Source organism: Haliaeetus albicilla, chromosome 18 (assembly GCF_947461875.1).
Source record: "Haliaeetus albicilla chromosome 18, bHalAlb1.1, whole genome shotgun sequence".
Taxonomy (NCBI): Eukaryota; Metazoa; Chordata; class Aves; order Accipitriformes; family Accipitridae; genus Haliaeetus; species Haliaeetus albicilla.
The window spans coordinates 28,669,297-28,689,549 of NC_091500.1; the positions used below are offsets into that span (position 1 = coordinate 28,669,297).

Sequence of the window (20,253 nt, forward strand, 5' to 3'; positions counted from 1 at the left end):
CGATTTCCCCGCGACCTGCTCCCCTCCCAGTCACCCCGGGCTGGCACTGGGGCTGCGGGGGGGGGGACCGGTCCCCCACCCCACCCCGATCCCGTCTCAATTCTCCATGCCTCCCCCCACCCCCCCGCTGCTGCCTCTTGCCCTCACCGGGACCCTCAGCACCCTTGGGTGCTTCGCAGGGAGCTCTGGGGGTCCGGGGGGGGGGCGGCACGGTCCAAGTTCTGGGGGAGTCCGGTCCCGGGGGTCCCCTGTTCCTGGAGGTGCCCCTGTCCCCGGGGGAGCCCGGTCCCGGTCCCGGGGGTGCCTCGATCCCTGGTGGAGCCCCCTCCCGGGGGTGCCCCGGTCCCGGGGCCCCGGGGGGGGGAACTGTCCGGGGCAGGGCAGTGTGGCGGGGCCCCGGCGGGGGCGGCCCCGGGGGATGTGGCCGCCGCTGCCGCCGCTCCCGGGGGCCGGGTCCGAGGCGGAGCCCGGTGGGGCTGCCCAGCGGCGGAGCCGAGCGGCCGCAGGTGGGGGGAGCCCGGCCGGGACGGCCGCGGGCAGCGCACGGTGCCGACCGGTACCCCAGGGGAACCGGTACCGGGGGCTGGGCCAGGAACGGGTACCGGTACCGGGGGTCAGACCGAAGAGGGGGGGAGCGGGGTAGTGCCAGGGAACGGAGCAGGTGCCGGTATCGGCGGTGCAGCGTTAGGATAACGGGTGTCCCCGGTGCCAGGGGCAGCGGTAGGAGAAGAGGGGCCGGGAACGGGACCAGCGCCAGGAGTGGGGGGGGGGGGTCCCCGGTCCCGAGAGGCGGTGACAGGAGACGGGAGAGGTCCCGGGACCAGAAGAGCAGCGTTAGGAGCGGGATAAGGGGGGTCCCGGTACCGGAGTGCGGTGCGAGAAGCGGGGAGAGGAGCCGGTACTGGAGCGCAGGGTTCAGACGGGAAGCGGGGGACGGGATCGGGGCGCTGGGACAGGTCCCGGGACAGCGCCGGGAGCGGGGTACCGGGTCCCGGTTCCGGGGCAGCGCCAGGAACCCACTGCCTGGTGCCAGTCCCGGGGCAGTGCCCGGTGCGGGGTACCGGTGCCCAGTGCCCGGTGCCGGGACACAGCGGTAGGAGCTTTCCCCGGAGGCTCGGGCTGGGTGGGGGAATCCCCGGGACCGGGGTGCAGTGCCAGGCGAGGGGGCACCGGGCCCGTGGGCGCGGAGCCGGCGGGGGGTGGGGGGGGCCGTCCCGGTGCCCGGGCGCCGCGCTCCGAGTGGGTGGCGGCACCGGCGGGGGGGGGGTGGTGGTGTGTGTGGCGGGGGGGGGGGTGTCAGTCGTCCCGGGCGGCCGCGGCTCCCGCAGCGGCGACGGGACCGTGGGTGTGAGAAGGAAACGGCGCCGACCCGCCCCTGGCACCGCGACCCTCTAAAAGCCCCGGGGCCGCCGCACCGGGACCATGCCCGCCCCGGCCACCCGTGCCCCCGGCGACTGAACGGGGCCCACGGAGGCAACGGGGCCCGGCGACCGGGATGCCCCGGTGGAACCCGCTCGCCCTCGGCCTGCTCGGCCTCGCCGCCTGCCTCCTGGCCGTACCGGTGCTAGGCTGCGGTCCGGGCCGGGGTCCGGTGGGGCGGCGACGATTGGGGCGGCGGCAGCTCTCGCCGTTGCTCTACAAGCAATTCGTGCCCAACGTGCCCGAGCAGACCCTGGGGGCGAGCGGGAAGGCGGAGGGCAAAGTCCTGCGGGGCTCGGAGCGCTTCAGGGACCTGGTGCCCAACTACAACCCCGACATCATCTTCAAGGACGAGGAGAACACGGGGGCGGACCGGCTGATGACCGAGGTGGGGGCTGCGCCCGACCCGGCCCGGTCTCGCTCCCGGGGGCGCGGGGACGTGGGGGCGGCGGGGGAGGCGGAGGGGGGCGGGCGGGAGCGCAGCGACCCTTCCCCGAGGGGCACCGACCCTTCCCCGGGGGGCACCGACTCTTTCCCGGGGGGCACTGACTCTTCCCGGGGGGCACCGACTCTTCCCCGGGGCGCACCGACCCACCCTCGGGGCGGCACCGACCGTTCCCCGGGGGGCACCGACCCATCCCCGGGACGGCACCGACCCTCCCCTGGGGGCACCGACCCTCCCCTGGGGGTGGCACCGACCCTTCCCCGGGGGGCACCTACCCACCCCCGGGGAGGCACCGACCCGTCCCGGGGCACACGGACCTTCCCGGGGCACACTGTGCCTCGCCCCGGTCCCCGGTCCCGGTCCCGGTCCCCGGCCCTTGACGGCGACGCGGCAGCACCGGAGCCCCGGGACTGGGTGGTCACGTCACGTTGGGTATTAAGAACCCGCCGTCGGGGATTAACGGGCCGGGGGCTGCGCGGGGTCCGGCGGCCGTACCAGGGGTACGGGAGTACCGGCGGCTCCGCTCCCCCAGCGCCCCCGCAGCCCGGTCCCGGTAGCCGGTCAGCGGGGAGGGATCCGGGACCGGCGGGAGCCCGGGATACACCGCTCCCCCGTCGAGATGCTCACGGTTGCCATGACGAGGGACGGTTCCGCTGTCGCCATGGCGACGGGGGATGCTGCGAATGGTCCAGGCGGCCCCGGCCGTTCCCGCGGACCGGGGCGGCGGGGGCGGGGCGGGTCCGGGGCCGGTTCGGGGCCACGGGCACGGAGCCGGCCCGGGGTGCGGGTGGCTGAAAGAGCCCTTTGTGGCCGTTCCGGCATTCCCGGGGCCTGAGGTCAGCGCCGGGCTGGAAAAGCGCCTATTGTCGCCGGGCCGGGCCGGGCCGGGCCGGGCGCATTCCTGCCCCCCCGTCGCTGCCGCCACCCCCCCCCTCCAACCCCCCCGGCTCGGCCGTTCCCGGGCCCGCACCCCGCACTCCCGCCCCCGCTGCCCCACGCTGCCGGGAGCGGCTTTGTTGCAGGGGGGGGAGAGGGGGGCACCGGGGTGTGGAGGGATGGTGTGACCTCATGGGCTGCAGGGGTAATGGGGGGGGACACCCCGACCCCTGCACCCCACGTCGGTGATGATGATGATGATGGTGGGGAGAGGGACCCCGGAGCCACCCAGGACCCCCCACTATTGCTCTGCGCACTGGTGTCCTGCACCCCCCCTCCGCTCCCCGCCCCAGGCCCTGCTCCCCACCCTGCCTGGCCGGCGCTGAGCCCCCCTGCCCTGGTGCCGCTCCAGGACTCGGGTCTGGTTCAGGGTCAGGTACACCCCCAGCTCTGCCCCACAGCCCCCCTCGCCGGGTTAATCAGTCATGGCCGTGGCCACGGGGAAGGTGACACCGTCCCGGTCCCCGTCCCGGTCCCCGTCTCGGTCCCCTGCCCGTTCTGCCCGGCTGCCTGCACGGAGAGGCGGCTCCACCACAGGACCCCGGGGCATGTTAACGTTCAACCTTCGCCCACACGGCGGGGGGGGGCAGCTCGGCCGTGCCCCTCTCTGCGCCCTGGGGGGGGACACACACCATCTGCCCCCACCAGCAGCTCCTTTGGGCTCCATCCAAGCCCTGTGCAGGCCCAGTGTCCATCTATCCATCTGCATGTAGGAATCCCCCCCTGGGAGGGGACCTGGTGCTGCAGTGGGGCTGGGGGTGACACCGGTGCTGGTGTGTGTCCCCCCGCCTCAGCGCTGCAAGGAACGGGTGAATTCGCTGGCCATCGCGGTGATGAACATGTGGCCGGGGGTGAAGCTGCGGGTGACGGAGGGCTGGGACGAGGACGGGCACCACCTCCCCGACTCGCTGCACTACGAGGGCCGGGCGCTGGACATCACCACCTCCGACCGTGACCGCCACAAGTACGGCATGCTGGCACGCCTGGCCGTGGAGGCCGGCTTCGACTGGGTCTACTACGAATCCAAGGCGCACGTCCACGTCTCCGTCAAAGCAGGTACCACGCGGGGAGGGGGCTGCCGTCGGGGTGGGGTGCTGCCATCCCCATAAAGCATCTCAGCCTGTGGCCCCGCAGCTCCCTCTGTTCCCCCTTGGCATCCCGGATCCATGTGGGATGCAGTCCTGCTCCGGCCGGTGTCTGGCTCCAATGGGTTCAGCCTATGTTTGGCCTCAGCCCAGCTCCCCCTGGCCTTTCCGGCCACCAGATTGGCAAAAAACATACTTCCCCCTCCAAATTTTGTCCAGCCGGAGCCACCCTCGCGGTTCAGCTCCCGGTGTGGGGCACAGCAAGGATTGTTAAGCCGGTCCGGATGGCCGCGGCCCAGCCCGTGGCCCCCAGCCCCGTGGCCGCTCCGGCCGGCAGCCCCCATCCGGCCCAGAAGTGACAATCGACAGAAAGTGAAAGTGGCCGTAAATGTCACCGTCCCCAGCCCTGAACAAAGGGCGTCAGTGCGGGGCGGACAAAGGGGCCCTGCAGCGACTGGCCTCCCCGGGAGCAGCATACAGGAACCAGGGGGGGCTTCGGAAAATACCCGCTTTGTTCCGGGGGTGGTTTGGGGGTTCAGGGGGGCTGCTCCGCACTGGGCCGTTTCCCCTCTGGAGGTGATGGCCGATGGAGGTGGCCGGCAGGGACGGGGGACCCACGGCTTTCTCCATCCACCCAGATAACTCATTGGCCGTCCGCACCGGCGGCTGCTTCCCCGGCCACGCCACCGTGACGTTGCAGAGCGGCGAGAGCCGGGGCCTGGCCGACCTGCGCCAGGGCGACTGGGTGCTGGGCGCAGAGCCGGGTGGGCGCCTGGTGCCCACCGAGGTGCTGCTCTTCCTCGACCGCGACCTGGGCCAACGCACTTCCTTCGTGGCCATCGAGACGGCCAGCCCGGCGCGCCGGCTGCTTCTCACCCCGTCCCACCTAGTCTTCGCGGCCCGCGGGGCGGCCAACGGCACAGCCGCCTTCCTGCCCGTCTTCGCCCGCCGCGTGCGACCGGGCGACGCAGTACTGGCCCACGGGGCCGGCGGGCAGGGGTTGCGCCCCGCACGGGTGCTAAGGGTCTCGCGGGAGGACGGCGTGGGGGTCTTCGCCCCCCTCACCTCCCACGGGACCTTGCTGGTCAATGGGGTGCTGGCATCCTGCTACGCCGTCCTGGAGAGCCATCGCTGGGCCCACCGCGCCTTCGCCCCCCTCCGCCTCTTCCACGGGCTCCTCTCGCTGCTGCCTGCCCGTGCCGAGGCGGGCAACGGGACGGCACCGGAGGCTGGCATGCACTGGTACTCCCGCCTGCTCTACCGGCTGGCCGGGGGTGTGCTGGGCCACGAGGCCCTGCAGGCATAGGGGTCCCTGGCCCGCCCAGTCGCCACACTGCACATCATGCCGCACACTGGAAGCAGGGGGCTCTGGCCCCGGGCCCCCCCCCTTGGACCCAGGGATGAGGGACAGGGGCACCCCTGGCCCCGTGGGGAAGTTGGGGTGCCTCTTGGCTCAGCGCTGCCCAGGAGCGTGGGGTGGTAGGGACAGGGTCCCTGGGATGGGGAGTCACGGGGTGGCCCAGGGACCTGGGCTCAGCCCCTTCCCTCGTCCCAGAGTCCCCCCCGCAGCACTGCTGGGTGCCTGGCCGGGTCCCAACACCCCCGGACCCCTGCACGCTCCCCCTGTATTTATTGCTTTATTAACCACTGTGGCTGGGGCCGGGGTTGCTGCCTGTCAAGTTGAGGCTGTGCACCGCCGGACCCTACCCTGGCGCCAAATCCAGCCCAGGGGATGCCGAATCAGCCCAACATCAAGCACCTGGCAACAGTTCCTGCCCGTTCCCCCAGCTCTGGGTTTGTCCCTCCATCACCTGCTTTGTCCCCGTCCCCGACCCCACGCAGATCAGTGCCACAGGGCAGCTTGACGGGGTGTCTGCCGTGGGCACGGGCACACTGCGCTGGGCCCGGCTCTAACCGCGCTAACCGCTAACCTGTCCTGCTTGAGAGTTTTATTTTTCTATTTATAAATGGTAATATAAATGTCCCCCCCCCCGCCCGCCCACCCACCCTGGCAGCGGGGCCAAACCCCGCGGGGCAGGGGGCCAGCCTGCTTTTAACCACTTCTGTTTAAAAAAAAAACCAAAAGAAATACTACTATTTAATTGTTTGGGTAAATAAAGAGACTTTATGACCCCAGAGAAGCCGTGGCTGGGGGCACTGCGCAAGGCCGGGCATCCCGAGGTGGGGGACTGGGGTATCCCCGGGGGGGCTGGGGGTCTCTGGGGCTGGGGAAGACCGGGGTGGGGATCTCGGAGAGCAGGAGGTGGGTGCGGGTGTTTCCGGGGGTCCCCGGGCCGGGGTGGGGGTGGGGTAGGAGGCGGACGAACACCCCCCCCCCCGCGGCCCGCTCAGGTGTGCGGCCACCACGTGGCTTCGGCCGTTCCCTCCGTTTTCATGAATGGAACCCCGGCGGCCAGCGCGCCTGCGCCGTCCTCAGGGCCCCACCCCCGCCGCTGCAGCGTGGCCAATGGAAGCGGGTGGGCGGGTGGTGTTGTGGTCACGTGGGGTTACCGGTGTAGTGGCGGCGGCACCGCCCCCCCGCTCGCCGCGGCGGGCGGTTTATAGCTCCGTGTGTCGCGCCCGCCCGCACCGCGGGTCATGCCGCTGGTGCGCTACCGCAAAGTGCTCATCCTCGGGTACCGCGCCGTGGGTCAGTGCGGGGGGGGGGGGTGTCTCATGGTGGGGTGGGAAGGGGCTGTGACCTCTGCCCCGTGTGGCTCGGGGCGGGGGGGGGCCATGCCCGGGCGGTGCGTGGGACTGGGGCTGCCCCACAGGGCACTGCTGGGGGTGTACCGGGGGGGGGGCGGGGCTGTGGGCTCAAAACACGGCGGGTCCCCACCGCAGGTGGGGGCTGTGGGGCCGTGCTCAGCTTGGACACCCACCTCGGGAGGCCCCATCACCCCGGAGGGGGGTCCCCTGCACCGGGATGATGCTGGGACCCCCACCCCCCCCGCTCCCCCCCCAGGCAAAACCTCCCTGGCCCACCAGTTCGTGGAGGGGAAGTTCGTGGAATGCTACGAGCCCACGGTGGAGAGCAGTAAGTTGGGGGGAGTGGGGGGGCTGCCTGCCTGAGGTCCCCCCTTTCCATGGGGCCACAGGTGATGAGGACAATATGTCTGCGCCTCTGGGCTGTGCCCCAAAATCTTGTGCTGGGGGCTGAGGCACCCCCGGAGTGGGATGGAGGGGATGCTGGTCCCCGAAGGGGGTGTGGAGGGGTGTGGGGGGGTGCAGGGGTCCCGGATGGTCCCATTAACCTGGTGCCACCTCCACAGCCTACAACAAGATGGTGGTGGTGGGCAAGGATGAGTTCCAGCTCCAACTGGTGGACACAGCCGGGCAGGTAAGGCTGGGGACAGGTCCTGGGGTAGGGGGGCCCTGGGGGGGGGAGCAAGGGGGCTGCTGGCCCCAGAGCTGCCCCTGGCACTGGTCCTGCCCTCCCCCAGGATGAGTACACCATCCTGCCCCACTCCTTCGTCATCGGCATCCACGGCTACGTCCTGGTGTACTCGGTGACCTCCCTGCAGAGGTGAGGGACACAGCCACCCCCCCTGCCAGGCTCACCCTCAGGGATGGGTCCCCTTGGGGGGGGGGGACACGAAGGACACCCCGGTGGGGGGCAGCGCCCAGATCTCCCCTTCTCCCCACAGCTTCCAGGTGGTGAAGACCCTTCACAACAAGCTGTATGAGAGCTGGGGGAAGACACGGTAGGTGCTGTCCCTCCCGGGTTGGCGTGGGGGGGTGCCTGGGGAAGGGGGGGGCCAGGCCCTCACCCTCCCCATGCCTGCAGCATGCCCGTGGTGCTGGTGGGGAACAAGGCGGACCTGTCCCTGCAGAGGTAAGGAGGGCTCTGGGGGTCCTGTCCCTTCTTGCTGTCGTGTCCCCCCCCCCACCTCCCCAAGGACCCGGTGGCCCACCCTGCTTGTCCCTGCTGTGTCTCCAGCCGGGAGGTGAAGACGGATGAAGGGAAGAGGCTGGCGGAGTCGTGGGGGGCCATCTTCCTCGAGACCTCGGCCAAGGAGAGCCAGGTCTGGGGCAGGGTGGTGTATCCCACCCAGGGCTGGGAACGGGGTCCCCGGGGTGCCAGGGCTGATGTCCCTTCATTCCCAGGTGACCCAGGGGATCTTCATGAAGATCATCGAGGAGATTGACCGGGTGGACAACTCCTACAGCAGATCGACCGGCTGTTGCCTGATGTGAGCCCTGCCTGGGGCAGACCCCCAAGATGGGGCAGACCTCCCATGGGACCTTCCCCCAGACCACAGCGGTGGCTTTAGGGGGTCCGGGGCCACGTGGTCCCACTGTTTTGTACAGGACCTCTCCCTTTGCACAGGTTGTGGGGCTCACAAGGGGCTGGGAGCGGGGCTGGGGTCCCATCCCAGCTGGGGAGCACCCCTTGCTTGTAGCTGCTGTCCCCCCCCCCCGCCCCCCTCCTCCCCGCCACGCACAAGGACACGGTGGGGAGCCGGGGCTGAATACGGGTGTTGTTCCCGGCGCGGGGCTGCGGTCCGGCTGTGCCGCGCTGGCAGCCGCCGCTCGTGGGAGTCAGGGCCGCGGGGCTGGAACAATTAAACGTTGTTTTGTCTGTGAACCCCCTCAGAGCCCGGGCTGGGGCTGGGGGGGGGCTGCTTCTGCCCTGGGAGGGGGGGAAGGAAGGTGAGGCAGCATGTGGGGGTCCCCCAACCCCAAATGCACTGCGGGGCTGAGCCCCCCGGGCTGTCACTGGGATCCTGGGGGGCTCTGCAGCCCCATTCCCCCCCCCCAAACCACAGCCTGGGCTGGGTGAGTGGTGGGGGGGGCTCTGCAGTGCTGGGGTGCCCAGCCTGGCTGTGGTTCCCCATGTGGCTTATCTCCACCCAGTCAGGCTAATTACTGCTAATTACCCAATTATGCTGTTAAGAGAGGAGCAGGGAGCTGCTGAGGAGGGAAGTGGGGTGCTGGGGTGAGGGGGGGGGGTTTGCTGCTTTGTGCCCCCATAGTCAGCGTTGGGGTGGAGAGGGGAGTGGGTGCTGGGGGGCTGGGATGTTGCAGACTGGGGGGTAGTGGGGGTCTGTCCCCCCCCCGAGCCCTGCACTCTGGGTCTGGGGGCTCGGACTCCCACGGGGGGGGACATTTACCCACCCTGTACCTGTCCTTGGTTGCCCCGGGGGTCCCGGAGTGGGGCTCCTGGGGTGTGACCGGGGGGACCCCGGGCCATATCCCCCCCGCCCCACCGGAGCAGGGTCCCGGGGCCGGGGAGCGGAGCCGCCGCCCTGATCTGGCCCCTGTACCCCCCCCCTCCCCCCGCCCCGGGCTGGGGGTCCACGCCACGCGTGGGGTTTCCCGTGTGCGTGGCCCTAACTGCCCGGTACCGGGGAAGGGGCTACGGGCAGCTGGTGTTGCCCTACGCGTGGGACAAAGCCGCGTGTCGGCAGCACGCGAGTACCGTGAGTCGGCCGTTCCCGTACGCCGCTCGGGGCACAGCGCGGGAGCCAAGAACCGGGAAAACGGCGGCTGGTCCCGGGGACACCGGGAGCGGAGCTCTCCCTTACGGATACCCACGGACACCCGCGGGACCGCTCCGGTCCCCGCGCGGGGAAAAAGGGGGGTGGGGGGGGTTGGTGGGCGGAGCCACCGCCGTTCCCCGGTGCCGCCCCGCCGTGCCCACGTGCGCGCCGCCCGCCCCGGCGCCGTCGGGGTTAAGCGTCGCGGAGGGATTCCCTCCCGGCAGCGTGCGCTGCGGCCCGCGCCGTCACACCCCCCAACGGCCGCAGCGCCCGCCGCGTCTCCCTCCGCCCGAACCCCCCGCCGCCAAGTAGTGCGGGCGCGGCGCGCCCCCCCCCGGCCGCGGCCCCCAGGGCTCAGCGCGGCGGCCCCGGCGGGACGGACGGGAGGGTAGGGCGGGCGGGGCGGGGCGGGGGCGGGCGGCGGGACCTACTTTCCTCTGGAAATGGCCGCGCCGGGGAGCACCGTCCGCCCCGCGCCCCGAGGCCCGTCGGCGTAGGGGGCGGCCGCGGGGGTAAGAGCCGGGCGGGGAACGGGGGGGGGCGGGGAGCGGCCCCACCGGGGCTCCCGCGCGTTCGGGACCGGGCCCCGTGGCCCCGGAAGGGAAAGGCCTCGCGTTCGGCCCCAGGCCGCGCCGCCTCCGCCGGGCCGGGCCTCGCCGCCGCCGCCGCCTCCTCCTCCTCCTCCTCCTCCCGGCCGGGCCTTCCCCCGGTGGCCGGAGCCCGGAGCGCGGTCCCCGGCTCCCTTTGTGTCCGCTACCGGTCACCGGTACCGGTTATGCCCGCCTCCCGGGGAGCCGGTGGGGCCCGGGCCGCCGCCTGAGCGCAGGTACGGCCGGGCCCGGCGCTCCGTGGCCCCGGTGCCGGTGCTCGGGGTAGGCCGCGGCGGGCCGGGGCAGCGGGCCTCTGGCTGGCTCGGCTTCCCCCCCCACTTCCCCCGGAGGGCCCGGTTGTACCGGGGAGGGGGGGAGGGAAGCGCGGCCCCGGGGGCACCGGGGCGGCGGCGGCGGTGGGGGGGGGGCGTCCACGGCGCGGTGTTTCAGCCGCCCCCCCCTCCGGGGGCGCGGGCAGGGCCCCTCCACCGACACCCCCCCCGCCCCGGTGCACACCGGGGCTCTTCTGGGGCGGCCCTAATTCCCCCCCCCCCCGGGATCAGCGGGGAACAGGAGGGGATTTGCTTGGGGGGGGGGGGGCAGTCGCCGGTACCCTGCTGTGCCCGGTCAGGGGCTCTCTTGGAACCCCCCGCGGCGTCTCGGGGGGGGGCAGTGGGGGTTTTGGGGTGCCGGGGGCTACCCTAGCACGTTCCCCGCCCCCCCCCGGTGCTCTGGGGTGGGAAGGGTGCCGGTGTGTGGAGCTGGGGGGGGGGAGGGCCGGACCCCCGGGACCCCCTCCCTCGCGCGTGGCTCGCAGGCGGATTTGGGGTCTCCTTTGCTGTCGTGTATGTGTGTCCCCCTGCAGCCTCTTGGCCCCCCCCGGGATTATAGGGTGCATGTGAAGTACCGGTAGGAGGGGATATGGCCCCCCCCGAAGCTTTGGTTGTGGTGTTTGGGGGTGACCCCCCCCCAATTCTGTGTTTCCCCACCCCCACCTGGTGCTGCGTGGGCTTGGCTGGATCAGTGCTGTGCCTGGGGAAACTGAGGCACAGGCGGGTGCTGGCAGAGGGGACCCCAGGTACCCTGCTTTATTGCTGCACCCCAAATCCCATCCAGTCCTGTGGCGGGGGGCACCGGGGGGGGGTGTCCCAGTTTCCCCACGGACACTGAGGGTTCTTCCCCACCCCCCCCCAGAGCTGGTGCTGCCAGGGTCCGGGTGGTTCCTTAGGGGTCCCAGTGACCCCCTGGGGTGCTGGTGTGCGGTGGTGCCAGGGTCGACCCCCCCCCCCGTCCCTCCCCCAGGTTTAATTGAGGTCATGCACCCCTGGCCCCCGCGCGGCTTTGTCGGTGGGGAAGGGACTGCCCCGGGGTGTTGCTGTGTCATCCCCACCCTGACCTGGGGGAGACACCTGGGGGGGCCAGTGGGTGTTGGAGGGAGTGGGGAGGAACCGTCTGTGGGCTACGGGGGCCCGTGGACCGCCCCCCCCGGGGAACCGGGACCTGCCGCCCGCTCGTGGTACGTGTAGGGAGTGATGTTTCTGCCAGGCTGAGACCCTGCAAACTTGCCTCAGGGGGAGCGGCCTGAAGGGGCTGCCCTGTCCCGTGGGGGGGGTGTCCCGGGGGGGTCCGGGGAAGGGTCCCTTTAGCCCTGTGCTGACAGATCTCACCCCCTCCCAGCCGCGGGCCTCCCCCAAGGGACGCCGGAGGCAGGATGGACGAACAGAAGCCGCCCAGCGAGCAGAAGGACGCGGACGCGCCAGGTGAGCCCAGGGCAGGGTGCTGGGGGGGGCTGGTGCTGTCCCCCCCACCCTAGGGTGCCAGGTTCTTGTCGTCGTCCCCCCCCCACCCCGCGGTGGCTGACAGCCTCTCTCCTGGCAGCCGATGGGGCCGTGGCCTCGGAGGAGATGGGCAGCGCGGAGGGGGACCCCCTGAAACCCCCCGAAGGAGCCTCCGCGGGGCCGGGGCCGGAGCCGGAGAGCACGGACACAAAGGGACCTCCCCAGGCTGGCAGGTGAGAACGAGGGGGTTCAGGGGATGTCGTGGAGCTGTTGGGGGGGTTCCGGGTGTTTCTGACACCCCCTGTGTCCGTGTGTCCCCCCCCTCCTCCAGCACGCCGGCCCGCCGCTGCGCCCTCTGCAACTGTGGGGACTGGAGCCCGCACGGGCAGCGGGAGCTGCAGCGGTTTGAGCCGGCGCCCGACTGGCCTGAGCAGCTGGTGGGGCACGAGCCCCCCGAGGGTCCCGGCCAGTCCCCCCCGGAGCTGGAGCCGGTGGGTGACGACCTGATGCAGATCGGCTTCTCTGAGCGGGTGACTCCAGCGCAGCTCTTTGAGCCGACAGGTGAGTGCGGTCACGGCACTGGGGTCCCTGTCCCACCACCCTGGGTGTCCTCCGACCCCGTCCCTGATGCCCCTTCCCCACAGGGCACTGCTGGGTCCACCGCTGGTGTGCAGCCTGGTCTGCCGGCGTGGGGCAGGAGGTGGCGGGCTTGGCCGGCGTGAGCAGAGCTGTTTTCTCAGGGATCTCACAGGTGAGAGGGTCCTGGGGAGGGTGGGGGGCGGCGGTGGGGGCTCAGCTTGGCCCTGGGCAGCATCTCTGACCCCACGGGGCTCCTCCGCTTTCAGAAATGTGAACACTGTCGGCAGATGGGGGCCACCATCCCATGCCGGGCGGCCGGCTGCCCCCGCCTCTACCACTTCCCCTGTGCTGCCGCCAGCGGCTGCTTCCAGTCCATGAAGACCCTCCGGCTCCTCTGTCCTGAGCACGTGGCCGAGGCCGTGCAGATGGGTGCGTGTGGGTTGGGACCACCAGCCCTGGGTGCTGGGTCCCCTCCTGCCCTGGAGGGGGGGGTCCCATGGTCCCAGGGAGGGGGCAGAGCCCAGTGAGAGGGTGGTCCTGACAGCCCCCTCCTCTGTCTCCATTCAGAGGACGCCCGGTGCTCAGTGTGCGACGGGCCGGGTGACCTGCGGGACCTGGTTTTCTGCACCAGCTGTGGACAGCACTACCACGGGGCCTGCCTGGACATTGCCCTGACGCCCCACAAGCGCTCGGGCTGGCAGTGCCCTGAGTGCAAAGTGTGCCAAACCTGCAGGTGAGCCTGCGCCTCTGTGGCTGGGGGGGGGGACGCGCACGACGGCGGACGACAATGAGGGGTGTACGGGAGGGGGATGCAGGCCTCATCCCTGCCCCTGCACCCCGCAGGCAGCCCGGCGAGGATTCCATGATGCTGGTCTGTGAGGCTTGCGACAAGGGCTACCATACTTTCTGCATGGAGCCGGCCATCGAGGGCCTCCCCGCTGACTCCTGGAAGTGCAAGGTGCGCCCCGTTCTCTCTGAGGGGGGTACAGGAGTGCCTAGCCACTCCCCCTTGCCTACCCCTGACATGCCTCTGCCTCCCCCCGTCCCCCACCAGAACTGCCGGGTCTGCTCGGACTGCGGCCGGCGCCCGGCAGGGCTCGACCCTGGCTGCCAGTGGTACCAGAGCTACTCAGTGTGCGAGGGCTGCCAGCAGCGCCGCACCGCAGAGGACGCCTGTGGGGTGCCGGCACACGCGCCACAGCCGGACCCACCTGCCCAGATGTGAGTGGGGATGGGGGGACTGGTTGGTGGGGTGTTGGGCTCGGTGCTCCCTTTGCAGGTGGGAGGACGTGTCCCGCAGCCCCGTGGAGGGGGTGGTCTGAGCCCCACTCCCCTTACCTGGTACCCCCCCATCCAGGTTGGCGTCCCCTGATCGCAGCGATCTGACGGATGTGCCCGTCCCCCCGCCTGAGCCGGAGCCTGCAGGGTGCGATGAGGAGACACAGCTTGGGGGGGATGACCCCAAGGAGGCACCCCCGGGTGATGGCGGGTCTCCTCCTGGCGAGCCGACCCCTGTGGAGGTGCCCCCCAGCGAGGTGCCCCCTGATGAACTGCCCCCCGATGAGCCCCCTCCTCTTGTGCAGCCCCCCGATGAGCCCCCTCCTCTCGTGCAGCCGCCTGAGGAGCCCCCTCCTCTCGTGCAGCCGCCTGAGGAGCCCCCTCCTCTCGTGCAGCCCCCCGATGAGCCCCCTCCTCTCGTGCAGCCCCCCGATGAGCCCCCTCCTCTCGTGCAGCCCCCTGAGGAGCCGCCTCCTCTCGTGCAGCCCCCTGAGGAGCCCCCTCCTCTCATGCTGCCCCCCGAGGAGCCACCCCCTGATGAGCTGTCCCTCGAGAGACCATCCTTTGACGAGCCGCCCCTTGACAGACCCCCCCTTGAGGAGCTGCCCCCCAGTGAACCACCCCTTGATGAGCCGCCCCTCAACGAGCTGCCCCTTGACATACCTCCCCTCGACAAGCTGCCCCCCAGTAAACTGCCGCTCGAGAAGTCACCCCCTGACGAGCTGCCCCCCGACGAGCTCCTCCTTGACAAATCACCCCCCGATAAGCTGCCCCCCGACAAGACACCCCTTGACAAGTCTCCCCCCCATGAGCCACCCCCCAACGAGCTGCCCCTTGACGAGCCACCGCCCCCTGATGAGCTGCCCCGCAACGAACCACCCCTCGATGAGCTGCCCCCTGAAGAACCTGCCCCTGACGAGCTGCCCCCCGAAGAGCTGCTCCCCAGCGAGCTGCCCCCCGAGGAAGACCCTAAGCCACCAGGTAAATGGGGGACCTCTGGGTTTGTCCCTTTTTTCCCCTCCTATTGACTCCCATGGGTGTGGGGGTTCCATACCTGGGTCCTTTCCCAGCACTGGTCTTGTGTGACCCTCAACCTGTTGACCCTGATTTTGTGCTTCAGTGCCCCATTTTGGGGGTACGTGGGGGGGGTGGCAGGTCCCTGGGCCAGGCCAAGGCAATGTTTGTTGCCTCTCAGCCCCAAGCTGGGTTACACAGTGAGTAGAGGGGACCCCTGTGTACCCCCCTCACCTGCAGCCCCATCCCACAGGTCTCCTTCCTGAGGTGGCTGTGGCAGAGGAAGCACCAGCCCTGGCCCCAGAGGTGCCCCCTGAAGAGGAGATGGAGATGGAGCCCTTACTGCCCCCCGAGACGGCACCCCCACCCCCGGCTCCCCCAGGTGGGTTTGGGGATGCACTGGAGTTTGGGGAAGGGGATGTGTGTGCGTCTCTGGTGAGGGCTCTGTCTCACCGTCCCCTCCTCTCTGCTCCCCCAGATCTCCGTGCCATCTCACCTGCCCACCCCCCAGACCCCTTGCCTGACGCCAAGGAGGACAAGGTGCCCGAGCCGCCCACCCCAGCCCTGCCCGAGCCCCCCGGCAGCCCCGGCACTGCCATGGACACTGAGCCCCCCAGCTCCCCACCACCCCCCCTGGGCTCACCTGCCTGCACCCTGGCCCCTGCCGAGCCCCCCGAGGATGAGGAGATGGAGACAGCCGGTGGTGAGGGGGAGTCACCAGCCAGCCCCCCTGGAGATGGCCCCCATGCCAGCCCAGCCCCGGAGCTGGGGTCCTTCCCTGGCCTGCCTGAGGAGGAAGAGGAGGAGGAGGAAGAAGCACCGAGGCTGGAGCGGGAGGGCACCAGTGGGAGCTCCCCACCGCTGAGTGAGGAGGATGCGCTGGAGGAAGGCCGGGCTGGGGGGGATGCCGAAGCCAAGGGGTCCCCCCTGCTCCTGGAGCCGGAGGAGCTGGGCCCTGAGACCCCCATGGAGGTGTGCGCTGCTGGGGAGAAGCTGCTGGGGCGTGGGGACGAGGGGGGGCCCGAGCCCCCAGCCCTGCGCCCCCGACCCGACATCCTCAATGAGATCTCCAACCTGAGCCAGGGGGACACCAGCAGCAGCTTCCCTGGCTCGGAGCCACTGCTGGGCTCCCCGGACCCCGAGGGTGGGGGTTCGCTGTCCCTCGAGCTGGGGCCAGCTTCGGCCGACGCCAGCCTGCAGAAGGAGGACGCCGGATCGCTGCCGCTGGGTGCCGAGACCGATGACTCGCTGCTCTTCGAGCCGGCTGCCAAGGGGGATGGGGACAAGAGCCGGCGGCGCAGCTCCCCGGGGCGCTCCCGTGTCAAGCAGGTATTGGGGGAACCCTGCCAGCCCCAATCTCGGGAGGGGGGGACCCCACCACCCTCCCTGCCCTGCCGGGGCCGTGCCCCCCCTCCCCGGGTTGCCGCTGCGGCAAGTAGGTGAGGGCCGAGCACGCGATGGGGGGTGGGATGGGGGCCGTGCCCCTCCGCTGCCCCTGTCCTGGCCGGGATGCGTGGTGGGGGTCCGGTCGGGGCCCCCTCCCTGGGTTGCTGTAACCGCCCTCTCCCCTTGGCCATAGGGTCGCAGCAGCAGCTTCCCCGGGCGGAGGCGCCCCCGAGGTGGGTCCCACGGGGGCCGGGGCCGGGGCCGTGCACGCCTGAAGTCGACCACCTCATCCGTTGACACCCTAGCAGTAAGGCTGGGCTGGGGCAGAGGTGGGGGGCCGGGGGGGGTGGGGTCCCAAGCTGTTAGGTGGCAGGGCTGAGAGCCGAGCGTTTCCCCTATCCCCTTCCCCACCATCCCAGTCCCTCGGAAAGGCTTGGGAGCCCTCGGGGTGGGGGTCCTGGGGGGGAGGTGACTGCCTGGGGCTGTGCTGTGGGTCTGGGGGTTTCACCCTACAGGGATAGGGCTGGTGTGGAGCTGCCCCCCCCCAGGAGGGGCTGGTTTGCAGGCAGGCAGGGGGTCTGCTGCCCCTATGTGTTCCCGTGCCCCCCTGGTTTGGCTCCAGACTGTGGCTGGTGACCCCCCCCAAAACTGCACGGAGAGTGGGAGTCCTCAGTGCTGAGCCCCCCCACCTCTGTTCCCAGCTTGCTGACGTGGAGAGCTCACCCAGTAAGGAGGAGGATGAGGACGATGACGACACGATGCAGAACACGGTCGTCCTCTTCTCCAACACCGATAAGTTTGTGCTCATGCAGGTAACCGGGGTGCTGCAGGACAGATGGACAGGACAGACTTCTGTCCCCCATCAGCTCCTGTTGTCCTCCCCCCAACTCTTCTAACAGCCTCTCTCCCCTAGGACATGTGCGTGGTGTGCGGCAGCTTCGGGCGCGGGGCCGAGGGGCACCTCCTCGCCTGCTCCCAGTGCTCCCAGTGCTACCACCCCTACTGTGTCAACAGCAAGGTGAGGGGGAGTGGGACCCCTGGCCCCACGCTGGGTGGGCAGGACCGTGCTGTGCCCCTTGGGGACCCGCACGGCCGAGCCATGTCCCTTGGGGCATTCGCACAAAGTCGTGCCGAGCATGTCCACGTGGTTGTGCCAGGCTCCGGGGTGTCCCCCTGTGGCCATGCCGAGCCCGAGGACCCCCGTGGCTGTGCCCAGAGTTCACATGGTCTCCCCCCCCCATCCCCAGATCACAAAGGTGATGCTGCTGAAGGGCTGGCGCTGTGTGGAATGCATCGTCTGCGAGGTGTGCGGCAAAGCCTCTGATCCCTCCCGGCTCCTGCTCTGCGACGACTGCGATATCAGCTACCACACCTACTGCCTGGACCCCCCCCTGCAGACCGTGCCCAAGGGTGGCTGGAAGTGCAAGTGGTACGTGGGGGGGTGTAAGGGGAGCCCGGGGGGGAACTCGGGGCTGGTGCTGACCCCTTGGGCCCCCCCCAGGTGCGTATGCTGCGTGCAGTGCGGGGCGGCTTCTCCCGGTTTCCACTGCGAGTGGCAGAACAACTACACCCACTGCGCGCCCTGCGCCAGCCTGGTCGTCTGCCCCTTCTGCCGCGAGAAGTACGTGGAGGACGACCTGCTCATCCAGTGCCGGCACTGCGATCGGTGAGCACTGCACCCCCGTGGCATGTACCCCCCGACTCCAGGATGGTGGGGGAGGTGTCTTTGCTCTTGGGTTCCCCAGGGGGGGCTGATGGGGTGCGTGATGGGTCCCCGCTGTCCGCAGGTGGCTGCACGCGGCATGTGACAGCCTTTTCACGGAGGAGGAGGTGGAGCAGGCTGCGGACGAAGGCTTCGACTGCAGTGCCTGCCAGCCCTATGTGGTCAAGCCGGCCGGTGAGTGCCTGGGGTGGGGGGAGCCCACAGGGTTTGGGGGATATTTGGGGGACGTGGGGACTCACCTCCCTGTCTGCTTTTACATCTGCAGTGCCCACGCCGACCGCAGAGATCGCCTCAGTCAAGACCAAGGAGCCAGGTACTTGCAGTGCCATAATTGGTGCCGGGGTCAGTGCCGCAGGCTCCCCAGCGCTGGCCGTGCACCCAGCGCTGGCTTTTATCCCCAACGCTGGTTTTTGTCCCTGCAGAACCCCAGTATTTCCGCTTCGAGGGTGTTTGGCTGACGGAGACGGGGATGGCGGTGCTGCGCAACCTCTCCCTGTCACCCCTGCACAAGCGGCGGCAGCGCAAGGGCCGGCTGGGCACCCTGAACGGGGACGGGGGGCTGGAGGGGGGCGACCCCCTGGGCCCCGACGACAAGAAGGATGGCGATCTGGACGCTGATGAGCTGCTCAAAGCTGAAGGTACGTTTCCCCGGCGGGCAAGCTGTGTGGGGGTGCAGTGTGGGGGTGCCAGGGGACCCCGCTAACGCGTGTCCCCCCACCTACTGGCAGTGGGTGTTGAGCACATGGAGTGCGAGATCAAGCTGGAGGCTCCGGCTAGCCCTGACCGTGACATCGGGGCTGACGTGGACTCGGGAAAGGGTCTGGAGGACCCGGAGGAGTGCAAAAAGAGGAAGCGCAAGCCGTACCGGCCTGGTGAGTGTCACCTGGGGCTGCCCCCCAGGACCGGAACCACCCCCCCGCAGGCCCCGCTGTGACCCTACATTTTCTTTTCCTCTGCCCACCAGGCATCGGTGGCTTCATGGTGCGGCAGCGCAAGTCTCACACCCGCCTGAAGAAGGTCTCGGCGGTGCTGGCCGAAGTGGGGCGCGAGGGGCTGAGTGCTGAGGGGCACCCAGAAGACGGTAGGGCCCAGCGGCACCCTTCCCTTCCCCTGGGGACAGCCCCAAACTCTTTTGGGGGGAGGTGTTAACGGGGCGGTTGTTGCAGGGGCTCCGGGCGACCTCCCGGCCGAGGGCGGCCTGGATCCGGGCTCGGCAGAAGGGGACGAGAAGAAGAAGCGTCGGGGAAGGAAAAAGAGCAAGTTGGAGGACATGTTCCCCCCCTACCTGCAGGTGGGATGGATGGGGTTGGACAGAGGTGGCCCTGGGGTGGAGGGGGTGGGGACGGACAGAGGGGACACCCCAACAGACACCGTGGCACTGACGGCAGCTCCCCCTTTGGCAGGAGGCATTTTTCGGGAAGGCGCTGATGGACTTGAGCCGGAAGGCGCTGCTGGCAGCGGGCGGCGTGGGGGACGGGGCTGCCCGCCCCTCCCTGGGCCAGGGTGCTCCGCGACCCAAGGGGGACCCCAGCCTGGCTGGGGTGTTGCAGGGTGCCCCCCCTGACAGGAGGGAGACCCCCATGCACCCCCGAGGTGAGTGGCCAGGATCTGGCCTGGGAACCCAACCCCCCCCCTCCCCTCCCCAGCCGCTGTCCCTGAGAGGGGACACGTGGGGTTAGTGGGGGGTTGTTGGGGGGGATCCTGGGGTTGTTGGGGGTCCCAGGGGCCCCCAGGGTTGTTGGACCCTGGGGGTTGTTGGAGGATGCTGAGGGCTGTTGGGGTTGCTGTTGACACCGGGGTGTAGGAGGACGTTGGGGGTTGGCGGGTGACCCCGGGGGCGGTTGGGGGGTACCGGACCCCCTCCCTAAGGCGGCCCAGCCCCACTGAGGCCTGGTGGCCCTACTGAGGCCTGGTGCCCCACAGGGGACGACAGCACCGACGGCAGCGCCACCGCTCCTGACGACGATGGCAAGGACGACGCGAAGGCCGAGGACCTGGGTGAGCCCCGGGGACCCCCCTCGTCCCCCCCCGGCCGTGCTCGTGGGTCGTCGGGTTGTGGGGGACAGACGGAAACCCGAGTCCTCCACGGGGGCCTTCGAGAGGCCGCCTAGAGCGTCTACGACCATAGAGAGGGAACTGCTCTATGGTTGAGGTGGAGGCTCTAGGCAGGGCGGGAAGTGCGGGAGGGGGAACTCTATGGTTTCCCCGAGTGACTCCTCGGCGCTGGTGACCATCGAGTGGCGCCTTAGAGCGCCCCCGCGCGGTGCGGCGCTGTGCGCGGCACTGGGGAAACTCGTATCCCTCTGTAAGGGCTGGGGGTAATGGGGGCTGCCCCATGTAGGCCCCGGGCTTGGGGGGGTCCCCGGCCCTGAGGTGGGGGGGTTCTGGGGTGCTGAGGGTACCTGCTGATTCCTCCTTGCAGGGGCTGATGAGCCAAAGGATTCCCCGGACCCTGGGGATGCTGAGAAACCGGCCACCCCAGGTGAGGGTGCGCTCAGCTCCGACCTCGACAAGATCCCTACGGAAGGTGAGGGCCC

At 70.4% G+C, this 20,253-nt stretch overlaps 3 protein-coding genes across 6 annotated transcripts in view; all 3 read left to right on the forward strand.

Annotated features, from left to right (window-relative positions):
• The first annotated feature begins 1,291 nt into the window (after positions 1-1,291).
• Positions 1,292-6,008, forward strand: DHH (desert hedgehog signaling molecule). Its single transcript, XM_069806137.1, has 3 exons — positions 1,292-1,807; positions 3,595-3,856; positions 4,524-6,008. The coding sequence occupies exons 1-3, from the start codon at positions 1,496-1,498 to the stop codon at positions 5,189-5,191; spliced, it is 1,242 nt and encodes a 413-aa protein (XP_069662238.1). The 5' UTR covers positions 1,292-1,495; the 3' UTR covers positions 5,192-6,008.
• Positions 6,009-6,265: 257 nt separating this feature from the next.
• On the forward strand, positions 6,266-8,473 carry RHEBL1 (RHEB like 1). Of its 4 annotated transcripts, XM_069806141.1 has the most exons (8): positions 6,388-6,535; positions 6,851-6,922; positions 7,158-7,225; positions 7,329-7,411; positions 7,533-7,589; positions 7,673-7,720; positions 7,826-7,910; positions 7,993-8,473. In XM_069806141.1, exons 1-8 carry the CDS (start codon positions 6,484-6,486, stop codon positions 8,080-8,082), a joined length of 555 nt encoding a protein of 184 aa, XP_069662242.1. In that variant the 5' UTR covers positions 6,388-6,483; the 3' UTR covers positions 8,083-8,473. The 4 variants fall into 4 exon arrangements, with proteins under 4 accessions (XP_069662239.1, XP_069662241.1, XP_069662242.1 ...); XM_069806138.1 differs by lacking the exon at positions 7,329-7,411 and having other exon boundaries at positions 6,266-6,535; XM_069806142.1 differs by lacking the exon at positions 7,673-7,720.
• Positions 8,474-9,747: 1,274 nt separating this feature from the next.
• Positions 9,748-20,253, forward strand: part of KMT2D (lysine methyltransferase 2D) — a 28,617-nt gene continuing 18,111 nt past the window's right edge. Inside the window, exons 1-26 of the mRNA XM_069806143.1 lie at positions 9,748-9,880; positions 11,636-11,718; positions 11,837-11,969; positions 12,068-12,297; positions 12,381-12,487; positions 12,582-12,744; positions 12,883-13,048; positions 13,159-13,273; positions 13,370-13,536; positions 13,673-14,574; positions 14,861-14,989; positions 15,086-15,936; positions 16,187-16,300; positions 16,695-16,805; positions 16,907-17,011; positions 17,241-17,422; positions 17,495-17,659; positions 17,781-17,890; positions 17,982-18,029; positions 18,139-18,354; positions 18,445-18,588; positions 18,681-18,797; positions 18,883-19,007; positions 19,120-19,309; positions 19,640-19,714; positions 20,139-20,243. Of these exons, the coding sequence (XP_069662244.1) occupies positions 11,670-11,718; positions 11,837-11,969; positions 12,068-12,297; positions 12,381-12,487; positions 12,582-12,744; positions 12,883-13,048; positions 13,159-13,273; positions 13,370-13,536; positions 13,673-14,574; positions 14,861-14,989; positions 15,086-15,936; positions 16,187-16,300; positions 16,695-16,805; positions 16,907-17,011; positions 17,241-17,422; positions 17,495-17,659; positions 17,781-17,890; positions 17,982-18,029; positions 18,139-18,354; positions 18,445-18,588; positions 18,681-18,797; positions 18,883-19,007; positions 19,120-19,309; positions 19,640-19,714; positions 20,139-20,243 (4,819 nt within the window). The 5' untranslated portion in view covers positions 9,748-9,880; positions 11,636-11,669. The remainder of the gene's footprint in view (positions 9,881-11,635; positions 11,719-11,836; positions 11,970-12,067; positions 12,298-12,380; positions 12,488-12,581; positions 12,745-12,882; positions 13,049-13,158; positions 13,274-13,369; positions 13,537-13,672; positions 14,575-14,860; positions 14,990-15,085; positions 15,937-16,186; positions 16,301-16,694; positions 16,806-16,906; positions 17,012-17,240; positions 17,423-17,494; positions 17,660-17,780; positions 17,891-17,981; positions 18,030-18,138; positions 18,355-18,444; positions 18,589-18,680; positions 18,798-18,882; positions 19,008-19,119; positions 19,310-19,639; positions 19,715-20,138; positions 20,244-20,253) is intronic.

Coding starts and splice junctions, on each gene's coding strand:
- DHH (XM_069806137.1), top strand. CDS start 1,496: ATGCCCCGGTGGAACCCGCTCGCCCTCGGCCTGCTCGGCCTCGCCGCC. Junction 1,808..3,594: donor CGGACCGGCTGATGACCGAG/GTGGGGGCTGCG, acceptor CCCCCGCCTCAG/CGCTGCAAGGAACGGGTGAA. Junction 3,857..4,523: donor CCACGTCTCCGTCAAAGCAG/GTACCACGCGGG, acceptor CCATCCACCCAG/ATAACTCATTGGCCGTCCGC.
- RHEBL1 (XM_069806138.1), top strand. CDS start 6,284: ATGGAACCCCGGCGGCCAGCGCGCCTGCGCCGTCCTCAGGGCCCCACC. Junction 6,536..6,850: donor CCTCGGGTACCGCGCCGTGG/GTCAGTGCGGGG, acceptor CTCCCCCCCCAG/GCAAAACCTCCCTGGCCCAC. Junction 7,721..7,825: donor GCGGACCTGTCCCTGCAGAG/GTAAGGAGGGCT, acceptor CTGTGTCTCCAG/CCGGGAGGTGAAGACGGATG.